The sequence below is a fragment of the Pelmatolapia mariae genome, linkage group LG9, assembly GCF_036321145.2.
Source record: "Pelmatolapia mariae isolate MD_Pm_ZW linkage group LG9, Pm_UMD_F_2, whole genome shotgun sequence".
In the NCBI taxonomy this organism is placed as follows: Eukaryota; Metazoa; Chordata; class Actinopteri; order Cichliformes; family Cichlidae; genus Pelmatolapia; species Pelmatolapia mariae.
The window spans coordinates 8,462,226-8,488,533 of record NC_086235.1 but is presented as its reverse complement, the minus strand read 5'-3'; the positions used below and the strand labels follow the sequence as shown (position 1 = coordinate 8,488,533).

The 26,308-nt window shown below is 39.1% G+C and overlaps 1 protein-coding gene across 1 annotated transcript; it reads left to right on the top strand.

The window, feature by feature from the left end:
- Positions 1–2,482: 2,482 nt before the first annotated feature.
- Positions 2,483–4,979, top strand: LOC134635088 (eotaxin-like). Its single transcript, XM_063484598.1, has 4 exons — positions 2,483–2,618; positions 4,456–4,585; positions 4,656–4,717; positions 4,811–4,979. The coding sequence occupies exons 1-4, from the start codon at positions 2,552–2,554 to the stop codon at positions 4,834–4,836; spliced, it is 285 nt and encodes a 94-aa protein (XP_063340668.1). The 5' UTR covers positions 2,483–2,551; the 3' UTR covers positions 4,837–4,979.
- Positions 4,980–26,308: the final 21,329 nt, after the last annotated feature.

Sequence of the window (26,308 nt, the reverse complement as noted above, 5' to 3'; positions counted from 1 at the left end):
ACTGCCTTTCTGCTAAACCAGGATCTCCTTATAGTTTTTCATTATGTTATTCATCATTTTAAAAGGCTTTCTTACGAGTTTTCTTATATTCTTTATGTTACATTTGACTCTTGCATTGGTCTTTTTTTAAATTGCTACCTAATGCTGGAAATAGATCAAAGCTCAGTGGATTTCTTAAATGGTTTCTTACGTTGAAAATGTTGCAGAACTGCACATACTATGCATCTGTACAATCCTGTACAATCCAAGAAATTGATTCACTAGCTGGGCCCATGTCCTCATTTTAAGTTTGACAGTGTTTTAGTAGGTAAAAGTGAATGCTCTGACATGAATTGAGCTGCGGTTTGGGGAAGGCCTCCAAGGGGTCTAGTGATGTCTCCCGGGCCTGGCAGATCCCCATGCACTAAATAGGAGTGAAGAAGTTGAAGAATGGAGAAGAAGGAGGGAGGGTGGGGCACGTAAATGAGAATGATCGGCTTGCAGAACTAGGGGAACCTATATAGATGACAGCCGGAAGAAGCGTGTTTGGAGGCGTGGTCCTGATCCTGAAATTCCGATACATAATCTCCAATAGATTTGGTATTCTTACCGATTAAATGTCACAGTGTCACCCTCAACCAACAAAAGTACTGACTTAAAAAAAATATCAGCACATTTGTCAGGGATTTACATTAAAAAAATTTACATTAAAAATGCTGTAAAAAGGGGCAATTGTGGCTCAAAAGTTGGCAGTTCACCTTGTAACCGGAAGGTTGCCAGTTCGAGCCCCGGCTCCGACAGTCTCAGTCGTTGTGTCCTTGGGCAAGACACTTCACCTGTTGCCTACTGGTGATGGCCAGTGGGCCCGGTGGTGCTAATTTCCGGCAGCTTCACCTCTGTCAGTGCGCCCCAGGGTGGCTGTGGCTACAATGTAGCTTGCCATCACCAGTGTGTGTGTGTGTGTGTGTGACTGGGTAGATGACTGAATGTGTAAAGCGCCTTGGGGTCCTTAGGGACTAAGTAAAGCGCTATACAAATACAGGCCATTTACCATTTACCATTTAAAAAGGCACCATCAGCACAACCATGGTGAGAGGACAGGTTCCTTGATTCCAGTTAGTGCAGATGAGGCCTAACAGGCATCTGCTGAGAGGATATCTGTTGGTCAAAGCAACCAATAAATAACAGCATCCTAATGGGACAGCTAATACAGCTATGAAGGGGAAATTATCTACAGATGTACAAAACTGTGGGTATTTAGTCTGTATTTTACTATTACTGAAGGTAGTACAATAACATGTTATGTTACTGAAAAATGGAATAGAGTAATGTGGTTTAATGTGTTATTTTGTAACCTTTACTTTGTATACCAGTGCTCCCACTGACATGCAGAGGTTTGGTGAGGGGACTTTTTAAAAATGTTATTTTAACCTGTATTTAACCAGGAAGATCCCATTTAGATTAAAAGCCTATTTTTCAAGGGAGACCTGGCCAAGATCCACCTTCAACAAAGGTACCTTGACTTTCTGCAATAAACACTTCTGGAACTATGTCCTTTGAACCAATGAGACCAGACAAGACAGTTTTTAGCTATAATGCACAGCATCACATCTATTGAAACTAAACACAGCATATGAGAAAAAATAGAGCACAGCAACCACAGGAACAGTATTTTAGAGTCAAATGTGAGACCATCTGTAGGAAAGTGTTAAATGCTTGGCCTGTTGGGTCATGAACAGGGAAATGAACCCAAGCACCCCAAACAGCCATGCCCTCATATTTAAGCCTAAATAAAAGAAATAGAATGTCTAATGCAGCTATGAGGGGGGAAATTAGCAATGCATACACAAAACATTTTTCATGTGATGTATTTAGTCTGTGTTAGAAACTGTTGTTCTTTGCATGTGTGTGTTGGAAGATAAAGACAGTCGACATGATCACATTTCTGCCACACATTTCCTCCAGAGCAGAGTGTGAAACTTATCTGATCATCTGCCAAAAGTCGACCTAAATAAAATAAACAGTAAAAGTGAGTTCTTTTGAGTTTCCAGGGGTAGAGCAGCTTGATGCAAACAAGAAACAAAAACAATTTAAATTACAAGCAAAAGTTTAAGTCGTGGGAATTTATAAGAAAAAATAAGCAGCATAAAAGTCAGCCAGTCATGCAAATGTTAATAGATGTACATCTAGGCTGTTTAGGGGCATCATGAGTCACTGAAAAACAGAAGTCAATGGGTGATTTAGATTCATTACTCATTACAATGCACAAACCATTGGCATTAATCATCAAGTTCTATCATAATCATCACCATATTTGAGTGTCTCTGAATTTTGTGTATGTCAGGCTGTTTGTCAGAAAGCTCTCAGTGAGGTGTTGATAGGTTGAAGTACTGAAGTCTCCCTGATAAGAGGCGGAGGTGTAATATGCCACACCTCACACACAAATACACAGACCTATAAAAACACCTCATCAGTTGTGCCTGCATGTGTTCCTGCACTTACCAATAAATAACCAAACACGAATCAACTCGTAGATTTTGACTCTGATCAGTGAGCCAGACCACCGGTGGAAATGTCTGTGAAGATCCTCTCCATCACTCTCCTCCTGCTCTCGGTGTGTGTGCGCTGCCACTCTGAAGGTAACTGTGCTCTTACTTTTCTAAAGAAAAATGAAAAAAAGAGATAAAATAGATTATTTGATCGAAGCAATGACTATTTCCAACAATGGCTTCTACCTGTTTGCGAATAATGTGCACTTGTGATATTTTGGTGTTTTATTGAGCAGGACCACTGTGTAAAGACCACAAACCTTTACATCAGTCATATTCTGGTATCTGCTCAGTCTATAATTGTACAATTTTTTTTCCAGCATTTACTCGACTTCTACCCACCAAGCATTCCTGGAAGCTGTTTTCTGGGCTAAGTTTCGTTAGTCAGTCATGGCATTTTAAAAGGCGTCCTTTACGTCTACATTTAGAAAAAATGATTTTTTTGTTCGATTGCTGGACTGATTGACAGCCACACCATATCCATTCATGCTATACTGCTTACCATTAACAATGTTTATACTATTTATGTTTATCTACATGCAAACTTTTGTTTTCTGTCACTTATGGGGTTATGTCTCACGCTGCGTTGCATGCCAGGCATATGTTGTAAGACACTTAAACTATCATAACTGCCAACTTATTAGGGTGGCTCAGTTGGTGCAGTAGGTCCTTTCAAACAAATTCACTCATAACTAAATCTCACTGCTCTTTATTTTAGTTTTTAGCAAAGTCATCATTTCAGTGGGTTTTTGGAGGGGTGCATACATTGTGACTCATTGCATAAGGCATGAAAGCAGGAAATGAGAGAGACGCAGAGAGAGTATAACATAATATCTTGCAGCTACGGGACAATATTTTTCACCATTCAGTTATCAGCACATCTGAACTTTGAAATCTATGATTAAACATTTGATATATTAATCATTGCTAATAAATGTAGCTTAATGTTGGTTCCTATTCTCATCCTCTGGAAAAGAAATCAACATGCTTTGTTTGCAAATAATAACAAAAAAAAGCGATTTAAGACAGAATCAGTTTGGATTAGTTTGGTACAGCAGATTTCTTCTTCAAAACATGAAGACAATGTTTCCCAACCGTTTATATTTCTATTTGATTCAATTTAGTTAAGAAAATAAATAAATATAAGTAAAAATTAATCCTTGCAAAAATTCCAGATGCCAGATGATATCTCCAAATGTTGGATCAAGTCTCGCCTCTGTTAAAATATATTTATGGAAACGTTCTGAGTGATCCTGATAACAAACACAAAGCAAACAGTGACGTACCGTCTATTATAAACATAAGAACATTGAGAATATGTTCTCTATCATACCAAGAATGTCTCCACTCAGTTACATATTCCATATATACGGGGGTATGACTCCCCTTTGGTCACGGCAGGTGGATATTTCAAAGTAACCCACCTTTCTCTATCATCTGTCCAGCTTCAGGCTGCTTGGAGACACGTTATGATCAAACCATCACTGATTTCATGTCTATGCAGCTATTTCATAGGTACGCTGTGGAGCATGGCCAGGCTAGCTGGAGTTTCTTTAAGAAATATCCACGTGCTGCACAAATGGGAGCATGTAATATGCTTTTTTAATCAGAGACATTTGAGACATTTCAATCAGAGCTCTGCAACAGCTAAACTTAATTTTGGGCCAAAGTTTGATTCGTTTTCATTCATTTTTTCTTTGAATCCCAACGACTATAAAAATCAAAGTTAATTAACATAATGCCAAAACTGCCTAAAAAGTACTTGAGGGCCCCCAAGTGCTGAGAACATTGATTTCTTACACTTACTTGTTGATTGATTTGCACAAAAAATGCCTGTTCACTGTAACATAATTTCAGATCACATATTAAAAGTCATCTTCTGTTTAGTGACGTAAGACAAATCAGTTTTTAACCTCTTATCTCTCAGGTACTCATGAACATCCTGGAAGTAAACGCCCATGCTGCCCTGCAGTCACCAAAGGCAATATGACTGCTGACGTGGTGGGGCAAACATATCATGAGCTGGCTGCAAGACCACACTGTGTGAAGGCTATAATGTAAGTTAGCACTCGTTGTTCTACATACAAACATATACAATCTCTATAATTTTCTGTCTTTTATTTCCAGTTTTAACACAAAAAATGGAAAACAACTTTGTGCAGATCCAGACGCTCAGTGGGTCAAAGATCGTAAGTCATGCTAAAAGAAACACACACAGAAATAAATGCAAAGTATTTACAGAGAAAAACTGAAGCTCCTGCTTGTCTGTTTTTCCTCTCTAGTCACTGCCAAAATGAGGAAGGAGTGAAGCCTGTCTGCTACATCAGGATTCCCAGTATTTCCATCACCTTTAAAGGCTTACTCAAACCAGAGCGCTTTCTCAGCCTGACTGTCTTAAAACTTTTTTTTTTGCATTTGTAGATTAATTTTTACTCTTACCTGTGGAGTAAACCTGTATTTTATTCATGCTGTTGACTTCATTGTTTTGTAATTGATCATTGGAGTTCAGGTTTTATTTGTCTTTTTTTTTTTTTGCTTATTTGTGAATCTCTTTCTGTGCTTTATGTGTTTATGTGAAGCACAATGTGGCTGTAAAAAACAATATAAAAATAAACTTTTGAGTAAATATTTTCCTGTTGTTGTTTCAATGCCCACCAGACCCTCACAAAATGTCACACACATCGCCGATGTGTTTTAGTTGAGGATGCGCACTGAGTAGACTGTCCAGGTTTTTTATAAAACTTTTACCAAAGTTCATGCAGCTCATGATGAACATAAGTGGGTCGGACCAGTGGAACTCCCTTTTCTGTCAGTCTAAAGACAGGATTAACAGAATCTGGAAAGGCTTAATGCACGCAAAATCACCAGTCCACACGTGCATATCACCTCAACACACACTCACACTAAGCAGCGGCTCAAACCAGGCGTACATAAATAATCACGGCACAATGACGTACATCACACCACCAAAAGTACCCAGCCACCTCCACCTTAGGTCTCAGCTTTTGAATAAAAAAGGTTGGGGGTGATATCATCTGCTTACTGCTGAGTGAAATAATCAAAACTGCATCACAAAAAATAAATGGCATGCCAGCAAACCAAGGATGGAAGGCTTCTGAGAAAGTAAGAATCCACAGGTGATTTGTAGAAAAAGTTGTTGCATCGGCAACAATGTAACCCAGAGGTGTCAAAGTCATTTTAAATTTCGGCCACATTTTGTCCACTTTGATCTGAAGTGGGACGGGCCAGTGAAACTCTCCTTTCTGTCAGTGTAAACTTGTTTAACTGCATATTTTATCCCTGAGATATCTCCATATAAGAAAAAGGAACAGAATTTTAGAATTTTAGTAGACAGTAAGACATAACATGGAGAGAGAGATGCATTTCCTCAGCTAGCCACAAAAATTTGTTCCATAACTTTAATTTCCTCACCATTTCCCTCCTGTTTATGCTTAACTCTAACAATCGTCCTAGAATGCAGTTTACTGCTTTTCTACTAATAAAATACGCGCGTATTTTATTTTGACAGCGCATGCGCACCTGTGGACCGCTTATGTGCACCCCTGCCTATAAAAACAGGTGCAATTACTTGGATAGTATTTTTGAAGGGGTTTGTGGTTATTTATTGGTAAGTGCAGGAACATCCGCAGGCAGAGCTAATGATATTTTTTATAGGTCTGTGTAGTTCAGTGTGCATCCACCCCTTATCAGTGAGACTTTAATATTTCAAACCACCAAAATCATACTGAGAGGTTTTTTTTCAAGTAAAATATTTGTATATTATTCATATTTTTACGTGCGTGTTGTTTCTACATTTGTATATGCCGATTCACCTGTGCAGGGGCTCGGCTGTGATTGGTGGACGGAAGGATCGGCCTGGTGTAACTGGCTCCCGCTGCGGACGTAAACAATAAAGGATGACGGAAGAGCTGCAGCGTTTGTGGGGTGTGGAAAACTTTCTGTGCACTTGCCCCAGATCCAGACGGAGCAGCTGCAGCCATAGCCAGTTAGTTATTCAGGCATGTGTGTGAAGCGCTGAGTGAGTAGGGGTGAGCTGCCGATTACTTTTGAGAAGGTTCGTTTTCTCCTGTGTTGTGTTACGCCACGGCTCTGCTAGGCGACAGGGGAGGTAACATAAATGAGCCCAGAGACTGGAGGGTCAGATTACAAAAACTCAACGTTTATTACCACAACTGAAAACCGTTAGTGAAACGACTCACTAGGCAATGACGCAATTTAAACAAACAAAAAAACAACTCGTGTATTCAATTAACACAAGAACACTAATAGAACACTAATCATCTCACAGGCAGCAACTCAAAAACAAAGGTTCAAAAGGCAGCGGTACAACGACAGAGGCAGGAGGGACAGCCTACAGAGTCTGTTCAAACCAAAGAGTCCCCCACGAGTGAAGAATCCTCAGCCTTTTGTATTCCCAGGTAAACGCAGGCAGCCACGTCATTGGTCCGCTGCGTCCAAGGATCCCGCAGCAGCCAAGATCTGCATGCAGTTGGGCGAGCATAGGTCCCTGGCCAGCCAATCACCTGTGAGTCACACTTGAATTTCCATACAGGAAGGCGGGCCCACATGGGGCCAGGGGCCGTAACACTTGTTAGACCAGGGAAGTCAGACTCTGTCATTTCTTTTTTTTGTTTTCTTGAAGAGGTCAGAGGGGGACTGAAGTTTAGGTTGGGTTTTGTTTGTTGTGTTGGCCTTGACTCATCCTGAAGCTGTACACTCCCACTACTATTGTTAAAAGCCCGATGCTGTGGCCGTGTCTGATGGGCGTGGGAGGCCGCGGGACGCCCCACTCTTGTTACGGTCGTTCAGGGCCAGGTCGCAACAATATGATAAATACATGAATAATATAATATATTTTTATGATTATACTTGGGATTCCAGTGTTTACGTTTTAATATGCGTGCGTAATAAATAGAAGCGTAAGTTGTAAAATAATACAGATGGTAGTAATATGACTGGGTTTGCAGTGTTAACATTAACACATATGATTATTGCCCACAAGCTGCCTCATCATTTCTATGCGCAGGTGGCTGATTTATATGTATTTACAGAAGTTATTTAATAGGTGGGGAAAAAAGTAAACATATACAACAGGGATGTAAAATTTATTTCACATCACAGGCTAATTACAGCCTATTTGGATCTTATGTGGGCCAAACGTGAAACTAAAGAAGTTTTACTTTCAACATTATGCTTCAGTTTTTCTACATAAGAATGACTCTGGGTTTAAATTCAAAGAAATGTTGATGTTCCTGGGTCGGTGACCCAGTGTTTTGTGTTCTGTGTTACTATTAATGTTTGATTTCATCATGGTTTATCATTACTGGTCTTTTGGTTTATGGTTCTGTATTTCTAGCTCTAGTTCTTCTTTGTCTTGTGATTTCAACTTCTTGGGTTTTGTTCCTGTGTCCCTCGTGATTAGTCTAGGTTTAGGTCTGTCTTCATGCTTATTTTCTTATTCCCCAGTCATTCGTGTCTCACGTCACAGTTTGTTACTGCTATCCCTGTGCTCTGTGTTCCCTCTGTTCAGTGTCAAGTCTGTGCCTGTCATGTGTTTCCTGTTTTACTTTGATATTTTTCCCCAGCCATGTTACCACCTGTTCCACATCCTCTCGTTGTCCTGCTTGTGTATTTATGTCCTGTGTTTCTTTATGTTAGTTGTTGTGTTGTACCCTCACTATGCTGTTTCTTTCGTCTCTCTTCTGAGTTAATTCCTAGTTCTCAGTTCCTGGTTTATTTTCTGGTGTTTCAGTTGGAGGTTTCTAATTTCGAGTTTTGTATTTGTAGTAAGTTATTTACAGCAAAATAAAAACTGCCTCCTTTAGTCCATCGCTCTGTGTCCTGTGAGTCCTGCATTTGGGTCTAATCTCCTGCCTGACACACAGTAAAACATGAGAGATTACAGAAATCTATAATTTGATGTATTGTGAATGGCTATGGGAGAGGACTTTATCAGTAGGAAGCAAAGAGACAACAAACAATGTCAACACTGATGATAAGTTTTATGATGAGGAAAACTGAAAGAGGAGGAGAGGGACCGGTGCTGCTAGGGCGAGACGGACGTCGCTCGTGGAGTCTTTTGGTGCTGCAGCCAGGAACTATCCAGGTACAGAGGGAGGAAATGTGGAGCTGTTATTGACGTGTAGCATTGTTGCTGAATTTTGGAAAGTGACTTACGCCAAGGACTTTGTGTCTATGTTTAAATGACAAGAATTCACTGCATCCTTAAAACTACAGAATCACATTTGTTCGTAGCTTACTGTAGAGCATTTCAGATGGATAGACTTTAAAATATTTAAAATATACAGCATACTTGCAGTAATAGGGCTTCCTGAATCTGACTGCTTCCTGAATGTTTTTTATATTTTTACTTTTAATGTTTAATTTTTAATGGTACTTCACTCTGTTCTTACTGTCTGTGTTGCTGTGTATTTTATTTCTGCATTCCTTGATGTCACATCTGAGTCTTGTATGACTAATGATGCCTAATGCTGGAAGTGGATGGACGGTTATGGACACATTGATTTCTTATGTTGTTATTTTATGCTTGGAATTTTCTTTTATTCTTTCTTTCTGCATTCATGACTCCTTTTGTCTTTATGAATTTAAGCATTTGCTCATGAAATGGTTAAATTGAAAACGTTATTCTTAAAAGAAAGAGACAGCACCGCTGCTGGGTCAATATCAAAAGAAAAAGAAAACAAAACACAAATTCACCCATCTGAAGGGAGGGAAAACACAAGCAAGAACTAAAACGCACTTCAGTGGCCCACAGGCTCACACTACTCACTAGTACCTGGCAAAACAAATCCACACTGAAAAAAAAAAGAAACTTTTCTGTCATTTGGTTACATTGATTTACAAAAAATACTGTGATGTTTGGTTTCGTTTTTTTTAACTGCCAGGGATAAACAGTCACAGTCAGTCAAAATAGAAAAAAAACCCCTGAAATTATTGGGTGATTTAATGTCTGTGCATGTCCTAATGTGAGGCTATTTCTCGGAAAGCTTTCAGCAACCTGTTGGTTGAAATATTAAAGTATCTCTATTAAGAGACGGGGGTGTGATTATGATATGCCACACACACACACACACACACACATGAATGCACATTTAAAAAAAAACCGTCATCAGTTCTTCCTGCTCTTACCAATAAATATCCAAGAACTGATGAACATTTTGTTGTAACCTGATCAGTGAGCCAGACCACCGGTCAAAATGTCTGTGAAGATCCTCTCCATCACTCTCCTGCTGCTCTCACTGTGTGTGTGCTGCCACTCCTCTGAAGGTAACTGTGCTCTTACTTTTCTAAAGGAGAAAAAGAGAGAAAGTACATAAAACTCATTATACCAATTACTATTAACAAAAATGTCTCCTAGCTTTCTTTGGTTTTATTGGAAATGACTGCTCTGTAAGGACTCTCATAGTTTCTTTTACCATTTATCTTTATATCAGTCACATTCTTGTTGGTTAACCATCATGATATTTAAAGTATATATATTTTATTTCCAGTGACATTACAAAATGAGGTTTCATGGTGTGTTGCATGCTCTGCATCATTTGCATCGTCCCTTTGACTGTCATAACTTCCTATGCTGGCACAGTGTGCAGTGGTTTCTTTCAAGTTAATTCTGTAGCCAGACATTGATGCTGTTTCTGAGTGAACAGTGACATAGCCTCAGTTATAAGAGTAATTACCAGAATATTGAGAACATTGAGATTCACAACCTCAGAAAATTGTGACCTTTTTTTCATCAAACACATTAGAGGACAGAAGCATGGCACTCAGCCTGTCTTTGAGAGCTCTGCAATAACAAAGATGCTCCAGGAGATGTTTAAAACCTCATTTTGATCCAAAGACTTTATCAGAAATTATTGATTTACTTTTCATTATTTAAAGAAATAACTGCCAAACAACAAAATATAGAAACATGTCACATTTTAATCTGCATATGAGTTTTAATTTGTATCACATTTGCTACATAAGCCATATTTTTGCAGTTTAGTCATTGAAAATGTGTCATGCAATTTATATACTTGTTGAGGGTAAAAGAAGTCACGCTGATGATGTAGAAGTCTCACAAAATCTGTGTGTGACCATCAAATACGATGGTCCAAAGTTTTAATCATAATTTATTGGTTTTCTTTTGTTCTTTCTTTTGATTCCACTGACCATTAAAATTAACATTTAATAAATGAAATGAGTCACATAACTGCCCCAAAACTCCCCAAAAGAATCTTAAGATCGACTCCAAGTGGTGTGATTTTCTTTTAAAGAGATTTTGTTGGCTGACTTTTTGTGTTTATAGACAATGTTGAAGATATTGTACCTTCAAATCTGTGAGTAAAAGCACCCCAAGGCCCTGCATGTGTGGGTGGTTGTGGTGGAATGGGTAGAGGGAGGCAGTTGGGGATGGGGTGGGAAGGAAGGGGCAAGTGCCAGCTCCCCAGGGAGGGGCCACTTGTTCCTCCTAAATGCTAATAATATGACGTGCATTTCAGGACATTTTACAGAGTAAAAGTGAAAGTAAAAGTAATGTAACAAGTAGTGTAACAAATTACTTTTGCTTGAGAGTACTTAAGTAAATGTTTGTATTAATCTGATAATCATAAATATACTTATAGAAAAAATTTAAATTTAATCTGTCATTTAGCAGTCGTACTGAGGAGTTCATTCAGACCATCAAATTAAGAAACATGTCTCTCAAACCCATTTCCTACTAAGTAAACAGGAAATGATCTTTTGTGGTTGTCTTATCTTTGGTTTGACTTTTTCTTGAAGTGTAGTTTAAACAGGAAGTAACATAAAAATATGTATTGCCATATCAGATAAAGAATGCAACTTAGCAAAAACTGGATAAAAGTTTGTGGGAACAAATAAAATAAGAAGAAAGAGGAATGGCACAAAGCAAGTTTCACAATCATTTAGACTGATTATGTTGAGAGACTTTCATGACGGTTTTTTAAGGCAGGTATGTGCTCTAAACATTCCTCTTCCTGCAAGAAAAATGAGAAGATGGGAAAGAAAGCAATACCACTACCAGGGCAACTGCACCCCAGGAAATGTGACTTTAAACCAGTGGTTCTGAAAGTGTGTAGTGCAGTGGTTCTTAACCTTGTTGGAGGTACCGAACCCCACCTGTTTCATATGCGCATTCACCGAACCCCTCTTTAGTGAAAATTTTTTTTTTTTTTTTAATTCAAGACATAGATATGTTTTTTTTTTACTGGTGCACAAAATGAGCCGTGCATGAACATCACCTTGTTCAAAGAACAAAACCAACACAATGCATGTACTTACAACAAATTACGTACCTGCAAATCAGTGTGACTTCTGCTGTTGCCTTTGAGAGACCAGTTCATATATGCGTGGCTTCACCTTGGCAAGTGTCACTCTCATGTCATTTTCACAGAAAAGTCTGTTCCTTTTCTTTGTTTTTATGTCCAGCATTGTCAAAAAGGATTGCTCGCGAAGCTATGTTGTAACAAACGGTATTAAAAAAATCCATATCTGTCTTAGCAATAATTGGATACTTGTCCATTTGTCGACACCAAAACATTGAGAGCATTGTTGTTTAGAAGAGTTGCTGTTGAACCTGGCTCTGCTGAATTTCAATGATTTCGTCAAGTTATTCATCATTGACATCTGCTGTCTCAACAGCAAACGTGAACAGCAGATGTCTCACCCATTCTGGATATGACTCTCTTGTAGGGAAATATCTGTCGAGAGACTTTGCAAGCTCATCTAAGTGCGTTGCAATTGTTTGCTTCAGTTCTGTGGATACTGTGAGATTGTGATAATATCTTATGCCATGTTATACCCATGATTAATGATTGTGAAATTATTATGTAGTTTTAGTTTGCATTATTCTCCTGAATTAGAAGAAGTTGATAACTATTACAGTTATTCAACTGATTTGTATTATATTAGACTGCTGATTCAGTGTGAATGAATGATATTGTTTATGATGCATTATACTGCTGAGTTATAAGAAATACTGTTTTCAGAGAGTCAGGACCTTGCTTTTTCTGATAGTCAAGGAGACAGAGAGAACATTCCACGGGAGCTTCACTCCCTCCGTTGTTGAAGGCAGACAAAATAGGGAGCCAAGGCCATAAGTCAGGCTCGCTGGGAGTTAGAAAGAATGTGAATGTTTAGGCTCTTACGACAAGGTGGGGGCCACTAGAGGCTATAAGAGCTTGAGTAACCCTCCACCAGTTTGAGATTTGCTGCGACCCTCTGCATGCATGTCTCCCCATCATGATGGTTTATGCTCATAAAGTGTTAAATTGTATGTAATAAAGTAATTGTTGATTGAGCATTTATACACCGAGTATTGTCCTTCCTTCAGCCCAAAGATCAAAAGAATTGGGAGAATTTAACAATACAGAAATATCTCCGATTCCAGACACATCTTCGAACTTACTTACACAGTTGTCCAGAAGGAGGAAGTTTGCGAAGTTGTTGTTCTCTGTTTGTCATTTCCATAATGTTAGCTTTTTTTGAAAAGCCTTCAGGTGTTCTTCCGCTTCTATGATATTGACTCCACCACCCTGCATCTGCTGATTGAGATGATTGAGAGCTGCGAATATATGAGCCATGTACGCTAAAATGAGAATGAACTCAGGATTTTTGAAGCAATCTGCATGACAGTGTTGGTGCTCTTGCAAAAACAGGGCTAATTCCACACGCATGGCAAAAACACGATTCAGCACCTGTCCCTGGGATAACCACTGAACATTAGAATGGTACAGAAGTACCTCGAATTCAGAGCCCATTTCTTTACACAGCTCACTGAAGATGCGGTGCCTCAGAGCACTATTTCGCAAATAGTTCACACATTCCACCACAGTTTTTAACACTTCTGCCATTTTTGGAGGCAAGGTTTTTGTTGCCAATGCATGCCTGTGCAAAATACAATGAGTCACAATGATGTGTGGTGCATCGGTTTTACTAGCGCACCAAAACCAGAGTTTCTTCCCAGCATGACTGGAGCTCCGTCTGTACAAACTGCAGAAACCATGCTTCTTCACATCGGCTGCCTTAGTTGTTGTTGTAAGAGGCTTATAAAATAAAAAATCTTCTTTAATCATGTCATCTTTCACATAGCGCACAAAACAATAAGATGGCTTAGATTAGCAACGTCTGTGCTCTCATCGAGTTGAAGGCTGAATTTTGCCGGGCTTGAAATCAGATCGGCGACTACTTGAGCCAAGATGTCTTTACTCATGTCTTCTATTCTGTCGCTGATGGTGTCATTTGAAAGAGGAATTTGGGATAATTTACCTTCGGCCACTGTTCCAAGTATCAGATTTGCCATCTTTAACGCAGCTGGTTTCACGAGTGTTTCACCAATGGTGTGTGGTGTTGCAGCTTTAAGGCAGGGATGACTCCGGGAGTTGCTTTCTCACTGCATATACTTTATTTCAAAATCAGATTAATGACAAAAACATACAGCAGCTCCTCTTCAACTCCTAGCCCTTGGCTGTGGTGGAAAAAGAAGGACTCCAATCCCCTTCAAGGAACATACGTACAAAAGAGTTTTTCTCACACACCAATGGGGCATTCAATGCCGTCTTGTAAATATGAGTACTCTGGCAGAATAACAGTTCAAATGAAAAATACACCAGAACAAACAAGCAAAAAATGTGTGGGGTACCTTTGAACCAATGAACAAAGTATAACAATTTATACTTTTTAACATAACCCGACCCCGTCAATATGTGTATCTCTCACAGTGGCTTGCCCTGCTTTGCGATTAGGTAAGCAACTTCGTACGATGCTGTGAGGATCGGTTTGTTAACAGGTACAAATCCAAGAGCAGGCAGAGTGGGCCTTTCACCGAATCTGGCTCTCTTCACCTTGAATTCAGCAAATGTTGTGTTCTTGTATTCTACGTCTCCATGCAGCTTCAAGAAGTGTTCCTTTAGTTTTGCGAGACTAGAGTTGCTCAACTTGGCGTTGCAAATCATGCAGATAGGACGCTCACTCCCATCACGTTCTGTAATACATGTAAATCCAATATTGTACATATTCATCCGACCACTTTCTTCTTTTGCCCGAGATAGTTAGTATAGATTAAAATGTTAAAAAAATCACACGAAGTACTACCATGACATTCACATGTTGACTACTGCGCGCGCTACATTCCCCGCAGCACTGATTGGCCAAGCAGTGTAGCATGATCATCTGCAGCCAGTGATGGCCAGAAGGGGGCGTGTCATCACAAATTTACACGATAATTCAGGTGTGTCTGGAACTCTGCGAACTCCGCGGTGGAGGCTCTGCCGAACCCCTGAGACCGACTCACCGAACCCCTAGGGTTCGATCGAACCCAGGTTAAGAACCACTGGTGTAGTGTTTTCAGAACCAGAGTTCTAACAGGTGCGCAAGTTACCTGGCAGAAATGTCATGCAGAACTAATGTTTAATATCAGAATCACTTTTTTCACAGCAGTTACATTAACAATAGATGGGGTGTGAAAATATTTCTTCCTGCCATGTGGGGGATTATGTAAAAAGTTTGAGAACCACTGCTTTAAACAATTTCTAATTAATAAAATGGTAATGGCCTGCATTTGTATAGCACTTTACTTAGTCCCTAAGGACCCCAAAGCGCTTCACACTACATTCAGTCATTCACCCATTCACACACCGGTGATGGTAAGCTACATTGTAGCCACAGCTGCGAGGCTGCCGGACACTGGCGCCACCGGGCCCTCTGACCACCACCAGTAGGGGTTAGTATCTTGCCCAAGGATATTTGGTGGCACAGTGTGCAGTGGTTTCTTTCAAACAAATTCACTCTGTAGCCAGATCTTGATGCTATTTAGATTTCATGGGAGCTTTTTTCTGTGACGGGTGACTCATTGTTTAAGTGTGACGATATCATCTAAAGGCATAAAATGAGAGTGATACAGAGAAACAAAGTGTATAATATGATATGTTGCAGCTATGGGATAATTCTGTTCAACATTCAGCTACTATCTTAATTCTGTCTTGTATTATTAAACATTGTTAAATTTCAATACAACCCAGTATTATTCATATAATATCCAGTGTACAATTAACGGCGTTATGGTTTTCAGTAATGAGTAATATAACTAATTACCATTTCTATTGTTACAACGCCATTACCGTTACTAACAAGAAAATGCGGTCGCTTTACTATTTTTCAACAAACAGATGGTTGAAGCTGTCAGTTGCACGGAAGTAGCTGTCTATGTAAGTAATCTGGGCGCTACAGCTTTTAGCAATCACTTTCTGCCTGACGATCACATTTCTGGCACAACACCTGGAGCTCAGGGGGCAAAACAATCGCATGAGTGCTGCTGTTTGACTGAGGAAGAATAAAGTAGTCGTGGTAAGCCAATCACATGACCACTTAAAGACAAAGCAACAAGGTGATATATACCAGTTTATAAATTGTGTACGTAAAACCAGAGTCATGATAAACAATATTTTTGCGTGTTTTTCCTCAATAGTTTCGTCACGTTTACTGTCTAAGGACAGCACAGCAAGCACTCTCTGCTTATGACCAAAAAACAAAACAAAAAACAGCCCGTTCGTTGTGGTGGAAAATTGTACCATGTCGACCAAATTTGGTTGTTTAGGAAGAGGGGGAAGTTTTAGGAGTGACGGTGAGAGAGAGAGAGAGAGAGAGAGCAGAAAAAGAGAGAGAGAGCGAGTTTTGAGATGTGAGAGATTTGTGACGTTTAGCGTGTTTGGAGTGTGTAGTTAATGTGTTGTCTTAGTTAGTGTGTAGTGTTGTGGATAGTTTTGTGTTGTGTGTCAGAACAATGAGGCGACTGCTGTCTCCAGGTAGAAACAGGAGTGATACACCTGCTGCTGTCAGACCTGCAGGTATCAGGCTGTGATGTTCTCCTTTATAGTGGACAGAAATTATGTTTTTGGAGTGGCACAAATAATTTGTGTGGCATCTTATTGAAGAACAGCTGATTGTTCTGTAAATAGTTTGAAATGGTTATTTAAAAAAAGGGTAAAAGGTAAATGGCTGCAAGTAACTTTGTTTTCAAAACTTGTGCAGAGGATTTTAAAATTGACAATTTATATTTGCATTTAAAGTTATGAAATATGATTCATTAAACATGTCTGTGGTTGTTACAGTAAAAAATATAACTTTTTCTACTCGGATTTTATGTTTTTTTGTCTGATTTTAGATCAATTGTGTTAATACAGTATGTCAAAATGAAAACATAACTGTAAATTCAGGCACATGAGGTTGTGCTGAAAAGGATGATACCAAACTAGGCAAAGTAAATAGTTTTTAAAGGTGAAATGTAGAGGAAACATCAAAATTAGTTAAAAATGGCCAATTATACCCTGGACCAGGCACGTGCAGAGGGGGGGGGGGGGGGGGGGGGGGGGGGAAGGGGCTTGAGCACCCGCCCCTTTCCTGATGGGTGCCCAAAGTGCCCTTTTGTGGAGGCAATTTTTTTTTTTAAATTTTAATTATTTTTTTTAAATGTGTGTGTGCGTGCGGAGTCCTGTCTGTGCCCCTCAACAATAATATTTAACTATTAATCACAGTTTTGTTAAATAAAAGGATCTGGCTTGCATCAGTCACATGATCACCATTAACCAATGATCGCCCTTGACGGCAGAACGCGCTGGTTACGAGCCGGGAACGAGCCGGGAACGAGCTCACAAAGAGCACATGCATTTTTTGCGGTCCGGAGCTGTAGGAGAAACACAAATTACCTCAGACACACAGACTGATGCGACAAAACCAGTAAGTAGGTGTACAGCGTACACTGTAGTCTATAGCACACAGGAGTATTAGCTTATCATGTTCACGTTGGTAAGTTGTCTTGTGGCAACTGACGAACTGAAACAAATGAGCGTGCTGTGTGTGTAACAGCGCGACAAACATTACCTGTCCTTTTATTAACTGCACAAGTAGTGCTGGTCATAGCTGCTGGCTAACTGGGTAAGGCTGTCATGGGTCTGTAGCTCTGTCACCGTTTTAGTGAACATATTTAGTTTTAAAGTAAGTTACAGGGCTTTTCCTGCCTTTCTGGAGGGATTATATTTCACTTAAAACGATCTAATATGCATGTCCACATAATTATGGATTATTATAATTATAATATTTAAAAAACACACGCTGTATTTTAAAGAACATACATTGAGAAACATTATATTAGATTTATATTTTAAATAAGACAAAATGCTGATTTTACAGCAGCAAAAATATTGTATCTCTACAGTTTAAAAATGTAATAAGCTTTCTGCCTGCACAGAGTGGATAGTGAAACAAATGGAGTCATCATAAATACATTATTTCATATTTATTACTTTTTTTCCCTCATTGCTTTATTATTGTAGCTCTAGTAATAAATAATAAGGGAAGGATTCTGGATCAGCACCATGATGGAAACTTGTGCCCACAGTATATACAATATTCTGAAGAAGGTCTAAAATGTCCCTGTGTGTGCATGCATGTGTGTGTTTTATGTATATGGATTTTTTTTTAATTATTACTCATGATATAACATTGTCCAGACATGGCTGGTAAGGACATGAGGAGGAAACAGTAGGAGCTGTGTGAGGCTACTAAAGACAGTGAATCCCTCAGCAGCTGGATTACAAAGAGCACAGGTAACATTAACACATGTACCAGTTGTTGGAGAGGTATTCCAGTATAAAAATAATAATAAGCACAACTGGAATGTTTTGCTTCTATAACATTTTTCTGTCATCATTTTATTATAGATTAAGTGTAAGAGTTGTTAAGTGTGGATTATTAAATAATAGTTTATTGCAATAGCAAGTTGTGCCTTGTTCTCAGATGGACAGCAAGTGGAGAGTGATAGATGAGATGAGGAGATGAAGGAGGAAGAGAGGCAAAGAGTGAATCACAGGCAGAGCCTTGTTTATTTCTCAGTTTTTTGTTGCCTTATGGCTCCAAGCGCTGTCACCAATCTTTGCATTTTGTTATTATCTCATGACACTTGTTTAATCAGCTACCATCTCTCCTATGGACTTTTTAATGTCTACAGTCTCAGAACAACACAGCCCTGCCCTCCAGCACTATCAGCAGCAGGAGCAGCAGCAACCCCTCTACAGCAACATTGTACCCATCAGGTAAAACATAGGCTACGTTTGCTTTGCCTCACAACAGTGATATAGTATGATGCGATCCCATATTAGATTCTTGATGAATGTGTGTTGTTGTTATTCAGTCTGGTTCAATGTGCCCCTTTTTAGCTTTGAGCACCCGCCCCTATAAACGTCTCTGCACAGCCCTGCCCTGGACCACAGAGGGTTAAACATTTTTAAATGCAATAGTTACTTTTCAAGTAATTAATTACTTTTAGAATCTTGTAACTCAGTTACTAACTCAGTTACTTTTTTGAAGAAGTAACTAGTAACTATAATTAATTACTTTTTCAAAGTAACTTGCCCAACACTGATAATATCAAATCACAGCAGAAGTGACCTCAAAGTGCTTTAAATTGTGAAGTAAAAATACAATAATACAGATAATGTCACAATACTGGGTCATGTTACCCAGTGTTTGAGTTTTAATGAATCTTGTATTCATTTGTGTTCTAGTTTCAGTTTTAGCTCATCTAGTTCATTTGTTGGTTGCTGTTTAGTCCTTTGTTTCTTAGCTCCTTTTGTCATCTCCCCCTGTACTAAGTCTCCCTGGTTCGTGCGTTTACCTGTCATGTTTCATGTCTGTGTGGTTCTTGTTGTCAAGTTTGTGTCATGTCTACGTCTCCAGGGTTCCTGTTTTATTTTGAAAGAGTCTGATGTTCTTTATTCATTGTATTTAGTTTCACTTCCCCTGTCCTGTCAATAGGTTCATGTGTGTCAGCTGTTCTCCTTCATGTGTTTCCACTTCCGCTGATCATCCCAGTGTGTATTTAGTCTCTGTGTTTCATACAGTCTGTATCGCATTTTCTGTGTTACCTTTCCTGCCCCTTGTCACAGTTTCCCAGTCAAGTCATAGTAAGTCATAGTATAAAGTCACAGTGAGAGTCATAGTCATAATTTCCCATTTTCTGCTCAGGTTCAGGGAGGGGCAACCATCTGTAGGGACCTTATGGGGCTGAGGGGTAGAAGACAGTACAACAAACATACTGTGAAAGCGATCCAGAGATTAACAAAAACAAATGATTGAATGGAAAGTGATGTTTAAACACACAGTAAGTGAAAAAAGTGCATCATGGGGAGCCTCTTACAGCCTAGACTCTGGATAGTCATGTTTATTGATATAATAACCATTGCTAGCAAATTTAGCTTAATGTGTTTTCTCATTTTCATCCTCTGGAAAAGAGATCAACATGCTTTACTGGAAAAAAAAACAACCTTTTAACAGAGACCTCTGTTAAAATGTATTTAAGGAAACTTTCTCAGTAATCCAGATAACAAACACAAAGCAAACGATCACATACCCTCTATAACAGAAATAATAGAAATATATATAAAGAGTGTTGAAAATATGTGATTCACAACCTCGGAAAAATGTGGTCATAAACATGGCACTCAGCCTGCCTTTATCTTCATCTATGCAAGAATGAAAAAGCTGTTTAAAACTTAATTTTGCACCCAAGATTGATTTGTTTCAATATCATTTTTTACCTCTCAGTGACCTTGATTTTCTGTCAAAGTGTAAAATTTTTACAGAGTGAGGCACAAAAAAGGCTCTCTCACTGTCACATAATTTCAGGTAACATTTGTTTTGTTTTGTGATGTAAGGAGTTTCATCACGTTTGAAATTTGGGGTTAACTTTGGTTTTTCTTCTAATCAGACTTTCTAAATTAGATAGATTAGTTCTTAACCTCCTACCTCTCAGATTCAGGTGGTCCTGGACGTAAACGCCCGTGCTGCGTTGACGTCACCGACATCGATATGAGCCCTGAGCTGGTGGGGGAAACATATGGTGAGCTGCCTGCAAGACCACCCTGTGTGAAGGCTATACTGTAAGTCAGCACATGTTGTCCTACATACAAACACATACAATCTCTATAATCTTCTGTGTTTCATTTACAGTTTCAACACAAAAAATGGACCACTTTGTGCTGATCCAGACGCTCAGTGGGTCAAGGATCGTAGGTTACACAGATACACACAGATATAAAAAGTATTTGCACAGATGAACTGCAGCTCCTCTTCGTCTCTCTTTCCTCTACAGTCACTGCCAAAATGAAGAATGTGTCTCCCATAGAGACTCCAGTCCGTGATGAAACATTGCACCGCTTCTGCGTTATCAGGATCTGTTAATAGTCACTTATACTTGTCGTAGGGCTTCCTAAAGGTTTTTTTCATATTTGTACTTTAAATTTTTAAGGTGACGTCACTCTGTTCTTACTGACTGTGTTGTTTTATTCTTGATGCCGGATTTGAGTCATGACTTGATTTTAAAGTGATGCTTCATGCTGAAATTTAGATGGACCAATTGAGTTCTTCTTATTATGTTAATCTTGGAATTGTCTTTTAGTCTTTTTTTTCTGCTTATATGACTCCTGTTACGTCCATGACATGGAAGTGTAGGGGAGGGTGCTCCCCTACACTTACACAGGCTGCTGGTCAATATCATGACCAGCAGCTTTTACAGCTGTGGCTCCAGCAAACGTCAGCTGATACTAGAAATTAATATTAAATAAATTCTAACAACAGCTGATCAAGCTTAAACGTGCTGAAACCGCCGGTTTCCTCTTTCTGGCGCAAAGTGGGCGATAAACAAACAAGAGAGAAAAGCCAATCAGCTGATCATTGATCAGTTTCATGATTGAAGTAGCAACAGGAAAGGGAGGGGGAGAGAATGAGAGAAGAAGAGGCAACTGACAGCGTAAAGACACAGAATAACTCCAGCTTTGTGTCTGGTGGCACAAAGGTGGCATCGTTTTAATCCCATACGGGAGCAGCCAGTCACTGACTAACACTGCAAAACAGAATTGTTAAAGTTTTCATTTTAATTTCAATTCGGGTTAGATTTTTTTTTTGTGTGTGTGTGCAACGCAGATTTTCTGTGCACAGAGACCATGCCAGCAGTGTGCAATTGCGCACGGGCGCAGCTTAGAGGGATCTGGTAACATCATAGCTGTATAGAAACTCCGTCATGCTAGCTAGTACGCAGTACGAGGTATTGGAACTGACTGTAAAAAGTCAGCACAACGAAAATAAATTCACCTAAACTTGTTTGATATCTGACTCAGATAGACTGCAGGTCATAACTTCTTACCTGAAGTTCAGTTCACATGACAATCGGACCAGCGGCTGCCTCGGGTCTCTCCTCCTCCTGCCTCCCCTTCCCTCATCCACCACCGCCATAGACACCACCAAACAACAGTTTTTTGTTTTTTTTACACATCTGCCAGCATCTGGCCAATCCACCATCTTTCATTGTTTATACCGTTACTAAAAAAAAAAATTGGCCCATAAAAATGAAAAATCACCATCGGCCCACCTGGCTAATGCCCGGAATGCCTGATAGCCAGTCCAGCTATGGCCATGGCTGTACTAACAAGACGAACTCAAGACTCCAGCGCTGACTGGAACTCAGCCACACTCTAGGTCGTGTCCAAATTCATGGGCTGCATCCTAGTGATGGGATTTCCGGCTCTTTTTAGAGAACCGGCTCTTTCGGCTCCCAACTGGCTATTCAGGTTGTTTTGTTGCTTTAATTAATTTATTATTAACAATAATATAAAATTATGTACAAAAGGAATTACTAATGTAAAAAAAAGTGGTTTTATTTATATATATTTATGTATAAATATATGCGGTGGCCCCTAGAGACAAAGCACGTACAAACTCCAAAACATATTTCTAGCGTTAACTGAACTTCCAAAACAGAGCTACCTAGATCACTTAAATTACACAATTGAAAGCATATGTGTATGGTTTGTGTATTTATACACAAGCACTCATATTCAAATAATTAAAAAAAATATGTTCATTTACCTGTTACTACCACACACCAAATCCGGTCATTGGTACTTCCTGGCTTGTGTAGCCACTAGGTAACAAAAGCTCAACACTGCCCCTAGCATCCTGGAACACTTCTGTTGTGTTTTGGAGTTTTTACGTGCTTCTGAGTTTTTATGTGTTTTGGAGTTTGTACGTGCTTTGTCTCTAGGGCCACTGTAAATATTTATTCATTCACTCCACATAAAATGTAATAAATAAATTATATAATACAAAAAACAACTATTCACATTTCAACTTTTAACTATTTAAATTTCCAGCTTTTTCCTTTTAAACAAATTTAAAGTGAAACAACACAAAACACTGCAAACCACAACACAATTAAATATAAATTTAAATATGAAAACAAAAAGATGCACATTCTCTGTCATATGGGCCTGCATGAATAAACTTTCTGAATCCTTTATCATCTGCAACTGAAAATAGTTGTGGATGATTACTACACCTTTCTAATGTGACGTTGTTGTCCCTGGCTCTCTTTCTCTCTCTTTCCCTCTGGCTCTGTTCCTGTGCTACTGCGAGTGCAACTACCGCCCCTCCCCCCTCTTCCCTGCGCAAAGCAAGGAAAAAAGTGCGAGAGAGAGGGTGAGAGAAAGAAAAAAAAAAACCCACGGCTCGCGATAACGAGCCAGCTTGCGTCGTTCACGTCAAAGATCCGGCTCTAAGAGCCGTTTCGTTCGCGACCAACACATCACTACTGCATCCTCCTGAGGACACATTTGTAGACTGATTACGTCACAGCGACGCACTGAAGGCTGTCGAAATTCGTAGACTCCTCCGAATGCAGCCGACAAATGCGTCCACCTTTTCCCCAAATTTGAAGAATGGGTCGGGTGTGTCCTTTGTGGCTCACCATACCCCAGTATTCACAGCGCGGCCGCAATGGCGGCCGCTACTGAGTTTTAAAATTACTGTTATTAATCTTTCTGGGTCACAAAATAAACTTTTAACATATTTTCAGGTGAGAATGTAGTTGTGTAAACTTCAAATATCTTCTTGGTTTATCAAGATATCACATATTTGCAAAAGTTCTTCGACTTTTTCTGAGACGTCTGTTACCCACCAGCTCGATAGCTAGCCGAGAGGTAGAGGGTCACTGAAGCCGCCGAGAACGGCACAACTCCCGGCACATAATTTTCAGATCACCGCGGACTTGCGCTACTCAGGTTAAATGTAATATATATGTCACTTAGACAACCTAAAAATGTTATTGTTTGGCTTTTTTCAGTGTTTTATTTGTTCGTAAGTAAATCGGTTTGGCTGAGATTAAAGTTATTAGATTAGATTAGATAAAATAAAACTTTATTAATCCCCGGGAGGGTTCCTCCTTCGTTTTCACACAGCTGACTAAACGTCAAACAGACAACTGATTAAACAGAAGTGTGAGATGGTCGAGCATTTTCGCCAGTGTCCTGTTATATTTTAGATAGCAAGGAGCAGACGGCCGAGTTTCTTAAACTCCACCAAGACAGTGGTGACACTAATCAGAAGGCTAGACCGCCCAATTTCAGAGCCGTTTACTTCCTGCCAACCCGACCTTCTGAGGATGCAGCCCATGAATTCGGACACGACTTTAAATACAGCTCTCTTGATGAGCATTATCTGCTGCAGCTGGCTGCAGATGACGGGCAGCAGGTGTGGCTGCCTCCACCGCAGGAACACTTCCGGTATCGTGATCCCTCAGGCAACCCAAAACATCTGATAAGCACACACGGAGAGACGGGGGAAAAACAAAACACAGAGAGAAAACAACAAAACACTACAGATGGAAAATAAACATATATACAAAAATACATGAGCCCTGGGTCCCTAGACTCATCTCAAAACTGCCTTTCTTTTCTAAAAACTTAGAAAAAGTCATTTGGTCACAAGTAAAGATGGCACTGGAGAAACATAATATTATTGATAACTTTCAATCAGGTTTTAGAAAGTTACACTCCACAGAAACAGCTCTCCTCAAAGTTACAAAAAACCTTTTTATGGCATCGGAGAGAGGCGATTGCTCAGTCCTTGTCGTATTGGATCTCAGCTCAGCCTTTGATAGTTGATCACCAGATTTTAATCCACCGCTTAAATCATATCGTAGTGATATCTGGATCTGTCTTAAAGTGGTTCACCTGATTTCTGGCGGATAGAACACTTTTAGTTTCAGTGGGAAACTTCCGCTCAGATATAGCTAAATTTTCATGTGGAGTCCCACAAGGATCAGTTTCAAGCCCCTTGTTATTTTCATTATATATTCTTCCTTTAGACTGTATCATCAGTGGTTTCAAAATTATTTCCTACCATCTGTATGCAGACGATATCCAATTATACCTCTCCTTTAAACCTTGGGAATTAGACAAATTATCAACTCTAAAGGACTGTCTTAACGAAATTAATGGTTAGATGACAAACAACTTTTTGCAGCTGAACGCAGACAAGTATGAGTGTTTGATAATTGCCCCAGAGAGTATCAAGCCCCAAATTAGTCAACATCTGGGTCCTTTCTCATCCTTGATAAAAGCTACTGCTCTGAATCTTGGGATAATTTTTGATCAATCTCTGTGTTTTGGCCCTGCGACAGACTGGCGACCTGTCCAGGGTGTACCCTGCCTCTCGCCCTATGACAGCTGGGATAGGCTCCAGCGCCCCCCGCGACCATGAAAAGGATAAGCGGAAGCGAATGGATGGATGGATCTCTGTGTTGATTGATTGATTGATTAGTAATTTATTTCAACATGTGAACAATATACGGGTACATTTAGAAAAGAAAATAAGAGAGAGAAAAAAATACTATACAAAATACATACAAAAAAAAAACATTCTGATTAATTTACATGTTGAAAGTGAGTGGGAAGAAGTAAACACTTATTTAATCCCACCCCGTTGCCATAAATTATCAGTTAATATTTAGTCAGCTTCCTTACTGATATAATTTGTAATAGAAATAGTGAACAGATTTCTGATATACTTTATACTATAATATTACATCATGAATTTTTTTTTTTTTAAATAGAGACATTCACTTAATTTCAATATTTTCCTTTTCTTTATAGTTCGAGAAGATCATATTTTTCAACTCTTTTTGAACAGTTTTATGTTTGGACATGGCTTTAATTCCACATTCAGACTGTTCCATAGTTTCACTCCATGAACAGAAACACAAAAGCTTTTTCTTGTAGTTCGTACCTTCCCTGTTTTGAAGTTACAAAAACCCCTTAAATTATAGCTTCCTTCTTTCAAAAAAAACATACTGAGAATATTACCTTTATTTTTTGCTTTGAATAGTATTTGTGCTGTTTGGAATTTCACTAGATCATCCATTTTCAATATTTCTGACTGCAAAAATAGTGAGTTTGTATGTTCCCTATAACCTGCATTGTGGATGATTCGAATTGCTTTTTTTTGAAGAGTAAAAAGTGAATGTAATGTGGTTTTATAGTTATTGCCCCAGACCTCTGCACAATAGCTTAAGTATGGTGAAACCAGTGAACAGTATAGAATATGAAGTGATGTTCTGTCGAATACCTGTTTTGCCTTGTTTAGTATTGCAATGCTTAGTGATACTTTAGAATTAATATATCTTACGTGAGCTCTCCAGTTAAGATTTTCATCTATTATTACCCCCAGAAATTTATTTTCACCGACTCTTTCAATATCAACACCATTTATTTGAATCTTTGCATTTGTATTTAAACTACTATTTCCAAATAACATAAGTTTAGATTTATTCAAATTTAATGATAATTTGTTTTTATCAAGCCAGAACTTCACTTTACTTATTTCATTAGTCATATCCTCCAATAAATTCTGCAGAT